A 12,487-nucleotide genomic window follows, 5' to 3' on the forward strand; every position below is an offset into this window, starting at 1 on the left:
GGAGAAGCCTTTTGTTACCACTACAAGTATGTTTGATGCTTTTTTTAATATATATAATTTATGATTTACACAATGTTAAGTATTGATTTTTGTTCCTCAAATTTTTTGATGGAGGAAAAAAATTAAGTTTGATAATAAGAAATATTTATGGAAGATAAATAATCTCAATATTCCTGCCATTGACAGATGTATCAAAAAGTACATTTTCAGCCCTGCATGAATATCTAAAGTGTATGTAAGCTAAAACCTAAACATATGAGAGTAGCTGATATTACACTGTTTCAATCCAGGTGAAGATGGCAAAGGAGGTGCTGTTGTGAAGGTCGGTATAGCTGTTGGAAACAGTGATGTTTGGTTTCGCTTCAATGAGGGCGTATCCAAAGCAGTGCGTAGAAATGTTTTCTTTAATGTGTTGTGAAAAAAGCGACAATGCCTATGGTAAATTACGACAACTTTAATAAATCCGCAAAAAACAATGTTCTGAACTTTGTTCTGTATAGTATAATGTAAAATATCTGGTCAGTTTTGTGCATATTCTGATTCTTTTTATTGTATTCTTGTATAGTTGACTTACACTTATATAAATACATGTTTTCACTGATTGACAACAGTCGTTTTCTTTATTTTCATAATGTCATAGTCTGATACAAGTAAACAACAAAGCCTATTATCTCAAAATCAATTCATCTGCAGCCTAATCTTAGTCAAAGTAGGCCAGTTCAACCATAACATAGGGTGGAGCCATGCCTGTTGTCATAGTGATGAGTGACAGCTCTTGTGTTAGAGTACAACACATTTGCTTGTCTCCACCCATGGGTTCTGCTTCAGAATTTCAGTGTTCAAAAAAGGATCCTCAGTCATTTTCTCCTCCATCCATTTAATCAACCTGAAAATAAACAAAGATTGTATATATAAATATATATATATATATGTTCCCTGTACCTCAATTTAATAGGCTAGTACAAGGGTCCCTAAACTTTTTTTAACCTAAATGTTCTTATGTACTTAAAATATCGAGGGGTTGTTTTAAGTAAGCAAATTTTCCAGTTAATGAAATGGTGGAGGTATTGTAAGGGGGCACTAAAGTGTTCATGAAGTCAGGTGCGCAAGCAGCGCATATGTAAATAAGCCGTTCTTCGTTCTATAAATTGACTTGTCAACCAATTGCAAGGTTTTCCTTTCTGTATGGTCTAAGATAATTGTGCAGACTTGTATCATATGTAACAATTTATAATAAAGGAATATTTATATATATATAAGCCGTTCGAGTGTGCACCATTTTCAAGTGGGTTAAGATGTGAATTAACACTGAAATGTCGGTCTGTTCCTCTCAAAACACTGTCATATGACTTCAGAAGAATTTAAATCTAAGGCACAAGTGTTATGGATGACTTTAAAGTGCATTTGTGTGGGACAGCCACAAACAAGATCCTCACACACCTCAAACGTGAGTAAATGATGGCAGAAATGTCCGTTTTTATTTAATTAATTATTAAAGTTTTTCAGTATTATTAATCAAGTCTAAATGATTGTCCAGAGGTCCTGACAAAGCATAGACGTCGCTGTCTTGTAATACTTTTTTCAGAACTGGCCAGGATGGGCCACAGTTTTTTATAATTACTGGATGATAATAAAAAAAAGAAATTTTTATAGAGACTGCTGAGGTTTATTTCCACTCACAGGTTTGAATCCTTGAAATTATCAGTTTTTATAAAAAAGAACTATCTAGTGTAAATGTCTCCAATTAGAAATTAAACGTTCTGATAGTGAAATGCAGATGAATGGAGGATTCATTTTTCTGAGGGCCTAAGCGTCCACCATCTCATTTAATACAGTCATTGGCTGACAACATTTGCATACAAAAGAGGCTGTGCCAGTCATTGTCCTCCATGTTGCCTAATGCGAAAGTTTTTCTTGTTTCAAAGGAGGCCGTGAGCCACAAAAAACTGAGAACCACTGTTATACATAAGTATATAAATAAGTAGATTTACAATTATCTAATTATTTTAATAAAATACAAATGGATGTTTCACTGCATTCTTGTTTGATACTCACTCTGGAACAGAGACTGAGGTTTTCTCTCTGTTATACTGTAGCTGCTGCTTCAGACTGTCCACATGATTCTTCAGCTGAGTCTCATCCAACTCATCCATCTGAAACAGCGTCCAACATGTTTCAATCTTACACGTTGTGAACTTTATTCTCAACTATCAAATTTTGAACATCAATGTCATGGTCAGTAATATGTATCCCCTACTGTGGTGGCACAACTTTGCTTTATCAAATGTAATTAAGTATAAATATACTTTTAAGTTTTAATCAAATTGGCATTTGATGAACAGTTCTTAATTCATATTGATAATAGCATAAGCATAGGAACCTTACAATCTCAAAGCTAAAATATCAAAATACAAGTTTCAACCTACCGTGATAAAGTATTAATTATCTTAGCTTAGAAGTCAAGTAGTAGGATTCCTGAGAGCGCACTGGCAAATTGCTGGAGTTGGTGTTGTTCCACTTTAGAGGAGGAGTTAGTTTTTTTCCCCTGATGTGTGGACAACAGATGTATGCACACACCTGGAACTGAGGTTATGGAGGATTCAAACTAGTTTGCTACTCAAATTATCTCGCTGCATCCTGAGTTCTAATGGGAGTGATGTTTAGCTCATTGGACTCTCGGTAGAATCTATGTAAAACACATGCAAATCTGCCCGGGTAATGCCCCTGGCTGTATTGAGTTTTTGCCAGGAGAAATAAACATTTGAATCAAGGTAAAGTAATTTATTGCCTATAACTCCATGCCAACTGCAACTTTTATTTGACAATATACAGTTGATATAAATACTTGGGGGGATTTGTTTTCACATAGTAACACTAAGGTTGCTAAATTAAACAATTTCAGATAAAAAAAATAAATGTAGACAGTTTGGTCATTTTACATTAATCCTGTTTGATTGATGTTCTACATCAGGCCTGACTGTCTCCAATTAGTTATTTCTGGTGAAAGTGTTGTCTTTGAGTAAAAGTTTAGATGAAAATGTCCTTTTATGAGTAATATGGTATGGCACCATGAATAAAAAAGTCAACTTTATCTTTATACACTGAACAATAAGCAATTTATGCTCATCATGGCAGTTTAAAAAAAAGTCACCAACCAAAGCAACAGCTTGGGCAGTATTGGAGCAATGGGTAGATTACGTGTTCAAGGGCAAAATGCTGATATAGAAGGGCAGTGATCTCTGCAACTCACACTTTCTTGGTCATTCCTACTTGAGACTGATATAACAGCATTTTGACAGCTCAGATTCGTAACCATTGGTGACTGCCACCAGCAATCAAACTTGTGTTTTCTCTTTGGTTAAAAGTGAAGGCACCTGTCTTTTAATAAGATCAGGAAGTACGAGTGAGCAATGTTGTCTGATGTTAAGCCTGTCTAAACTGTGTCCCTTAAGCTTCTTAAGTTCATTGATGTTCAAAATTCGATATTGTAAAATTCAAACCGCAGAAATTCAGAACTACAGAAAGTAGGTCAGAGATCAAGCTTCCACAGGGAAGAGTAGAGGGTCTCAGAAAAGTCGAACGGAGCATTTTGGCCAATTACAGGTCGAGGTGCAATAATTCTCTGGTGCGAGCATGATTCAAAAGGTTGCCATTCTGACCATGAAGTGGTTCTTAAACTTTTACGATTTATATTTATAGGTTAGGTTAGCACGTTAGCACATTCTCAGCACATGAGACATTTGTCTAAGTGGTCTCTGGTATTTGTTTTAGTATAAAGTATATTTTTTATGAAAGTGATTTGTATGCGTAAGAGTAAGCATCACATATAACTCAATAATTCATGTAATTCTGCTTCATTCTGTGATCGGAATCCACATCAGATCCAAGTCGGATGTTATTTCAAACACTTGTTGGTGTTTGTAAGTGCATTTTGAGCTCAAGACATGAACATCACAAATGATCATTCAGATGTGTGTGATTTAGCAGGCGTGCCGATTGCAGCGTGACAACCAATTATAATGTGCTACCCATTGAGCATAAAAATCCAAGGCTAGAGGCCGATTTTTAAGAACTCTTTGGATGTCACTACAAAAGCCACAGTCCTACTACAAAGGGGCCAGAAACTAATGAAGATGAGATTTGGTATTACTTCCAGATGCCATAAAGGGAGAATCCTCTTGATTGGTGGGCATGTAATGAACATTGACATTCCCTCGCCAATCCAAGCTGGATTAATCATATTTTGCTGTCCCTGCCACCAGTACATCGAGTGAAATATTTATTTCCTTGGCTGGCAACACCGTCACAAGGCAAAGATCAAGCCTGCATCCTTCTCATGTCAATGCACCTGTTTTTCTTAACGCAAAGCAGTGAGCCAAGACAGCAACCAAAGACGGCCGGAGGACGATGACAGCAAATAGACTACGTGAATTTTGTGTTGTTCTATTATAAAATATTTTGAACCAGTTTAGAGAAGATCTAAATGATATGAGTACTGATCCATTATTGTTATTACTGTTGATGACCTATGAAATGTTATATGAGAAGGCTAAAGTTTTAACTGTTAAAATGAATGTATTAATATACAGTTTGCATGCACATATTGTTGACGTCAAAGATGCGCATGTTAAGGTTACAATGTTGCGTGTCAGTCTATAATGTGTTACTTTGCCTATGTTAAAATTAAATTACATTATTTTTAAGTGATACAATTCTTATTTTAATGTTTTTACAATACATGTAAGATACATAATTGTTGCAAACATTGGGTTATCAATTAAAAAACACTTGTTGACAGGAACTATTATTTTTTTATGTCATTTTATTTAACAGTAACGTAAACCAGAAATCAGTAGTCGTGCAACCGCTAACACTGATGAGTAAGCATCTACAATTCAAATTTCTCAAACAGATTAAAGCTAAGTCATTATTATATTAGCAGAAATGCAGGGGCAAAGTTTGATTTTGGCTTATATTTGTGCACCTAACGCTGATGATAAGGGCTTTTTTTATAGATCTTGAAGGGATTGCTAGCTGCTGGCACCCCTCATGATATAATATTGGGAGGAGACTTTAATCTATTGATGGACTCAGTCCTTGATCATAGTGAAGCAAAAGTGTGTAAGCCCCCTAGAACAACATTGATGTTTCACAGGGTGAGCAAAAATCTTGGTCTTACAGATGAGTAAGATACTTTTGAACCCATACGGTAGGGACTATACATTTTTTTCAGTCCATATGATTTATTCTAGAATAGATTTTTTTTTTATATATCCAAGTCCATCATTTCATTTGTTGTTGATTGCCATACTAGAAACATCTTAGTCTTAGATCACACCCTGGTGAGTTTAGAGGTTTTGCCACATGTGGAGAAAAATAAATCATATCGTTTGCGCTTTAATGTATCCCTTTTGCAAAATCCTGAATTCCAACAAATGTTAAATGCTGAAATCAATGTTTATATGGAGACCTACTGGTCCTCAGTATCCTCTGTGGGCATGGCTTTGGAGGAACTTAAGGCAGTTCTTAGGGGTCAGATCATACAGTATGCCTCATTCATCAAAAAATCATGAGAACTCATGGAGTTAGGGAATATTAAAAATGCAGAGGCAGAGCTGAAGCACCGAATGTTGTCTGATGGCCTCAGAGAATTGACCAGATTGAAATACAGATATAAAACTATTTTGTCGTGGAAGGTCGAGTTTTGGCTATTCAGAGCAAGACAGTTATACTTTGAATCAGGGGAATTTTTGGCTAGATATATAAAGCAGAGATTGTCTTTTTCTATCATCCCTCAGTGAAATCTGCTGGTGGTGAAATTTTTACCTTGGCCAATAATATTAATAATGCTTTTCAAGAATTCTATCTTGATCTCTGTAGCTCCACTTGTTTGTCTACTGATGAAGATATTAGAAACTTTGTGGAACCATTAGGACTTCCTAGAAGGAAACCTTGGAGGAGCTTGGTGAGGTAATTAAGGCTTTGCCTACAGGCAAGGCTGCTTGGCCAGACGGCTTTGTCACTACAGAACTGGCTCCACTTCTGTTAGAAGTTTATACAGAATGGAAAACTTCTGCCAGCCACGACACAAGCACTGACAGTCTGATTCTTAAAAAGGACAAATATCCAAGTTAGTGTAAGAGTTACCGTCCAATTTCCCTGATCCAGCTAGATATAAAAATATTGTAAATAATTCTGGTTTACCGATTAAGATCGGTAAACAAATAGATTACGTGGGGTTTATTCGTGGGCCGTAACTCTTCTGATAACATTAGACATTTCATCAATATCACGTGATCAGTGGCGAATGATCAAACTACGATTGCTGCCATCTAATTTGATGCCGAAAAGGCATTTTACATGGTAGAATGGGATTATCTTTTTAAGATTTTTGAAATATACGGGTATGGCATATGGGTGTGGTTGCGTGTCTAAAAGGAAAGAGAGAGAAAGTGGTAAGGGTGCATACACCTGAGCCAGATTATGATTAACACCCGTTTCTAATTGCAGTGAGCTTGGGGAGAGCGGGATATAAGTGACCACGCCACCGATAGAGAGTCAGAGAGAGTCTGGGTCCAGATATTGTGGAACTAAAGTGAAATCTGTGAAGCTGAAATATTACCTGTGCATTGTGAAGCTGAAAAGCTATTGATTAATGTGAAGCTGGTGTGCTCTGAAGTAAAAGTCCTACCTTTGAGTTCAAGTTACAAGTTTCCTGTGTCCTCCTTCCCTCCCTAGCAGAGGTACAAACAAATGGATTAATATCAGATTATTTGACCCTCGATAGGGGCTGTCTTGCCCTGGAACCATTAGCAGCACCAGCAGAGATGGTGGCGGGAGGTATGGCGTATAAGCTTTTGCTTTATGCTGATGATATTTTATTATTTGTCTCAGACCCCATAAAATCTATGCCTTGCCTCCACAGAATTATTAATTCCTTTTCTAAATTCTCAGGATACAGAGTCAATTGGTCAAAATCCGAAGCTTTGGCTCTGACAATGTACTGCCTAGAATCTGATATTCAACCGGGCGACTTCTGGTGGCCCAAACAGGGCATTAAGTATATGGGCATTTTATTCCCAGCAAATTTGCATGATTTATTTAGAGTTAATTTTGTCCCCTTAATAAAAAGAATTTCGAGCGATGTAGGCAGGTGGGCTTCATTGCATTTATCTATGATTGGGAAGGTTAATGTTATTAAAATGAATTGTATTCCAAAATCTAACTACCTACTACAATCTCTCACTGTAGATGCCACCCTCTCTTATTTCAAGCAAATTGATCGCATAGTGAAGTCCTTAATTTGGAATGGTAAGCGTCATAGATTACATTTTAATAAGTTATATAGGCCAACTGACAAAGGTGGGCTAGGCATACCCAAGATTTTGTTTTATTATTATGCATTCGGTCTCAGACATTTGGCTCATTGGTCGCTTCCACCTGAGAGTTCCCCTCCCTGGTTTTGTATTGAACTGGAAGTTTTTGCCCCTATTTCCCCATTGCAAAGCCTTTCTATTAAACTAATCTGAGAAGTTTAGTTACACCTGTTATCTCGCATTTGCACTCGGTATGGACAAAAGTGTCCAGAGTGTTTAATCTGTAAAATGTTACCTCGAGCATAGGGCTGAACCCCAAATTATGTATTAATAATTCTGATTTTTGCTGGTCAGAGTGGATTGTGAGTGGGGTTACTACACTCGGAGAGTGTACACTCGGAGAGTGTAGTATATGAGAGTGGTGTTGAGATCCTTTGAAAATATGGATCTCAACATTTTGGGATTCCAGATCTAAGTTCTATACAGCTGTGCCACCTGCACTGTACTGTTTTTGTGATTAGCAAAATTTCAGCAGGTGTTCAACCCTGCATGAAGAGGCTTTGGGCCTTCCAAATCCTCTTTCTGGCAACATCACCTTTTGTTTCAAAGCATTGATTTTTTTAGTTAATTTTAGTTTATATTTTATATCAAACATTTTAATCATAATTATGATTTTACCTTTGCAAACAAGACTATATAAGTGAATTTCCCTTTGACCAGCATTTCCCCAAACAGTTCACTGCAGCAAAAATCAAGGAGGAAATGGTGGCACAGAAATTTGTTTAATTTCCTGACCAATGATTTGTTGTGGAGAATATTAAAAGCTTAATGTTTTGTCATTTTGGCCATTATTATTATTTTTGCCCAGGAGTCTATATACAGTATATAAATATAATGTTTTGTAAAAGTGTGGGAAAACAGTATGTTAAGTCAGAGACTATTTCGTCCTAGACAGACCACTGGTATAAAAAATTTTTTTTATTTATTAATATTGATTGTAATCTTGACCAACCATTTAAGAGATTTCTCTCTTTCCCCATTTAAGTAGATAGAAGCTGTACATTTCTATCACTTGTATCCATATAAAATAGCTGCCAGGGAGCGTTCCAAAGATGGCTGCCGAGTAACAGACTTGCCTTTAAAGGAATTTTGGTTAAGTGCTTTTGTGGGAATATTCATTAAATAATTTAAATGAATACTCCGGAATGTCTTTTCAATACAATTGCAGATGATTTGGACTCACTTTAAAGCTTAAACAGGGCCCAAAGTTATCATAAAATTTGTCCATACGACTTGTGTATCATGTTTCAATATTTCCCAAGTTACATCATCTACTTACTGGGGTTCCTCAGTACTCAGAGGTTAGACCACTTCTCTTCTCTATGTTCACAACATCACTTGGACCCATCATTTAAACATACAGGTTTGCTTACCACTGCTATACCCATGACACACAGCTCTACTTGTTTTTCCAGCCTGACGATCCCATGGTGACTGTTGGATCTTGTCCTGGATGAAGGAACACCACCTTCAACTCAACCTGGCGAAGACCGAGATTTTATTTGTTTTGACATGTGAGACTTCACTCTGCATGAAGTGGAACACTTCAGTTGTGGATTTAAAACATCAACAACGAAAAGGTATGTATACAGTACACTATAGTAGCCTACACATTATCATATCATTATAAAGTAATGAATTTGTTGACTAGATGCTGCATTAGAAGAGAACAGCAGTAGCCTATGTTTGCCGACAAGGCTGAGAGGATGCTAACATTAAAGAAAACTTAAGCGGTTAGAATAATAAGACAAAAATACATGCAATCCTACTCGATTGATTAATTGATTATTGGCAGGTACTGCCCAACTTTGTTATCGGTATCGGTCAAGTCCACTATCAGTTGACCTCTAATACAGAACAGTCACTGGGTCTGCAACACCTACAAGCATTCCTGCAGAGCTACGTTCCAACCAAAAGGCTGAGTTCCGCAAATGAGTGGAGCCTTGTAGTACCAACACAAAAAGGCACCAAATCACTTTCCCGGACTTTCGGCTTCACTTGGTGGAATGGCATTACTAACTAATTCGTGAAGAAGACTCCCTCTCAGTCTTCAAAAAATCTTGTTGCAGTCTAATGTTAGATTGCAGTGTTCAGTTTGGAGGTTGTTCTTCGGAACAGAGGCTCCCTCTAGTGGCACTGAAGGGTTTGTGAACATTGCGCAATGGACAGCTGACTGAAATAGTGTACAGAGGAATTACATATAATGTATATTTTATTTGAATCAGGCTTTGCTCCAAAGCAGGGACTTTATCTCAAAGCACATTAACAATGACATTCCTTACAAAAGTACTGTGGTGATACCATGGTACAGTAAAGATGGTTCTAGGATGGTACTTTCATATACAGTATATCATGGTACTAAATGATTACCATATTCACGTACCATGGTATTTACATGGTTCACAAATATGCTTCAAAGAATATCATAGCATTAATATTGTATGTCTTGTTAATTACCATGGAACATGTATGAGCTTTATTATCTGTATTTGTGCAAATTATCTCTCTAATGTGTTACATCTTTAATTTTTTACAAGAAAGAACTCTAATATTTCTTTATCCAAGATGTGGTTAAGCACCCATTAATACAGAGTAGATTAATACCACTTGATTTGTTTTGCAACCTCCTCCCACAATGGAAAGAGAGCTCAACTCTCACTGCTCCAAGGTGCATCTGTCAACAGAGGTGAATATTACAACATTAGTACATGTTTATTCATCTCATGTATAAGCACAGGTTTATCTTATGAGATGAACCTGACCCTCGTGTCATGCAAATAGTTTAACACGGATCTCATCAAGACATGTCAGGATTATATATGTGGACATGACTATATATAAATCAGCTTTCATTCACAAGTAGTTGATTATGTAGTTTCCCCAGTCAGCAGGCACAACAATACAAAACATTGCCGAGTTAAGAGACAACGTGTATCTCGCATTTGTGAATGGTGCAATTTTAACATTTGAGGTACTTACAGAACAGGACAAGGACATGTTTGTTATGATTGAAGGCAACTTGGTCAAAGTTCATCCCAACCAGCTCCTTCACTGGCTGTTTATCCCAGTTTTCAGGAATTGGCTCACACTGCAGCTTTGGCTAAAACACACAAATGAGACAACTTTTATAAGTTCTCAAATACCTCAATAATAATATATTATTAAATATAATAAGAATATACTTTTTAAATAATTATAATAGTTCTGCTTGATATTTAATACTACATATCAAGTACCTAATATTTAACATTTATATAAATAATCTTTATATAATTGTAAAATAAATGAATAATTATAAATAAAGTTAATACATAATATTGTGCTTTGTGAAAGCATAGCAGTGTGAGGGATCAAGCAGTTAAGCAAGAGGAGTCACAAGGGAAGTTCAAAAGTAAGGGTTTTATTTCCCAAAAATCATTACAACATACATAAACTACAAATAACAGCAAAACCTACCTAAAAACTTATTCCAAAAGAAATATGCTTATACTTAACCTTAACTCAACAAAAATACTCAATATAATATGAATTCAACCCCCAAAATATCTAAACAGGGAATAAAGCTACCCCCCTCGGCTTAACAAGCAGTGGTAGGGTCTAATTAGGCCACCTCCCCTATAAAGCTGCTCCTGCTCCAAATGCCACCCCTTTAAGCCAGCTGACTTCCTGAATCTCTCCCGGGTGTGGAATCCAACACTGGTAAGCTCAGAAACAAAATAATTATACAAACAGAATAGCAATCCAAAAGTAACTAATGTTGCATGCTCCCAAAAAGATACTCATGTATGGTCAACTAAATAAAGTATAATGTGTGTGAAATGAACTAAGTGTCCTGTGAGTTATTTGTAACTAAATAAATATTTGCAACAAATGTATAGTGTGTATGAGGTTACCGCTCTTGAACTGGTTGTGAGGCCATGGCTGTGGCCATCACAGCAGGATAAAAAAAACAGTATATTATGTATACTCACCTTAGCTTTTCCCTCCAGGTAACTTCGACAGAACTCTAACAAAGTCTGTATGTCAAGTTCTGATGCTCACGTGCCCATTGTAGGCACTTTTGGCGGTGGACAGGGGTCAGCATGGTCACTCTGACTGGTTTGCGGCTACGCAGCCCCGTTCACAGCAAGCTGCGATGCACTGTGCATTCTGACACCTGGCCCATTTTTCCTGCTTCCAACACATAAAATTCAAGAACTGACTATTCACTTGTTGCCTAATATATCCCACCCCTTGACAGGTGCCATTGCAACAAGATAATCAATGTTATTCACTTCACCCATCAGTGGTTTTAATGTTGTGGCTGATCAGTGTATATGACTCAAATGGTTAAATCCATGTGTTCAGGCATGAGAAACAGATCAAGTTAAGTAATTGTTTTTCATAAATTATCCTCCCTGCCCAGTAGGGGGCAATATGCCCGAAGAATGTGACTCACCAAAAACAGGAGGAGAAAGTGAAGGAAAAAGGGCTTAAATATTTATCTGTTTCTCACCCACCCCTATCAAAACACTTCAGAAGATATGGATTTAAACACCAGAGTCATCTGGAGTGCTTTTATGTTGCCCTTGTAAGAATTTTGCAGTGTATGGGCCTTCAGAGCTCAAATATTCTGCTACAAATCATAATTTGTTTTCAGAAGATGAAAGTCATTTATATCTGGGATGGCATGAGGGTTAGTAAATAATAAGAGAATGTTAATTTTTGGGTGAACTAACCCTTCAAACGAGTTTTGATATTTTAAGTGATGTGCAAAAACCTCTGAACTCCTCATGGCATGAGGCAACATGCTTTAACTTAAAATTACATTTAATAGCCACTGAACAATACAAACACAGGAAGACTTGAAGAAAGCACACATCTGTGCACAACAGGGTTCATGGGATTGCATATTATTAATCCATCCATCCACTAATGGAGGCACTGTGCCACTATTGGGCAGATCAAAATAACTGGTCTTCAATTTTGCAAAACTTTACCAACAAGGAAAATACTCAAAAGTACAGAAAGTACTGTTAATGCTGTTACTAATTTTGTTTTCGGAAACTTTATTTTTCCACATTACCATTTCTAATTATTTTTCAAAATTCACATTTTAGGATATTAAAAAA

General features: G+C 36.6%; 1 protein-coding gene across 1 annotated transcript; it reads right to left on the bottom strand.

Moving 5' to 3' along the window:
* Positions 1-489: 489 nt before the first annotated feature.
* Positions 490-2,589, bottom strand: LOC127652105 (guanine nucleotide-binding protein G(I)/G(S)/G(O) subunit gamma-13-like). The gene is made up of 3 exons (XM_052138160.1): positions 2,427-2,589; positions 2,056-2,153; positions 490-886 (listed from the first exon to the last, which is right to left on the bottom strand). Exons 2-3 carry the CDS (start codon positions 2,151-2,153, stop codon positions 781-783), a joined length of 204 nt encoding a protein of 67 aa, XP_051994120.1. The 5' UTR covers positions 2,427-2,589; the 3' UTR covers positions 490-780.
* Positions 2,590-12,487: the final 9,898 nt, after the last annotated feature.

The sequence above is a fragment of the Xyrauchen texanus genome, chromosome 11 (assembly GCF_025860055.1).
Source record: "Xyrauchen texanus isolate HMW12.3.18 chromosome 11, RBS_HiC_50CHRs, whole genome shotgun sequence".
NCBI classification, from domain to species: Eukaryota; Metazoa; Chordata; class Actinopteri; order Cypriniformes; family Catostomidae; genus Xyrauchen; species Xyrauchen texanus.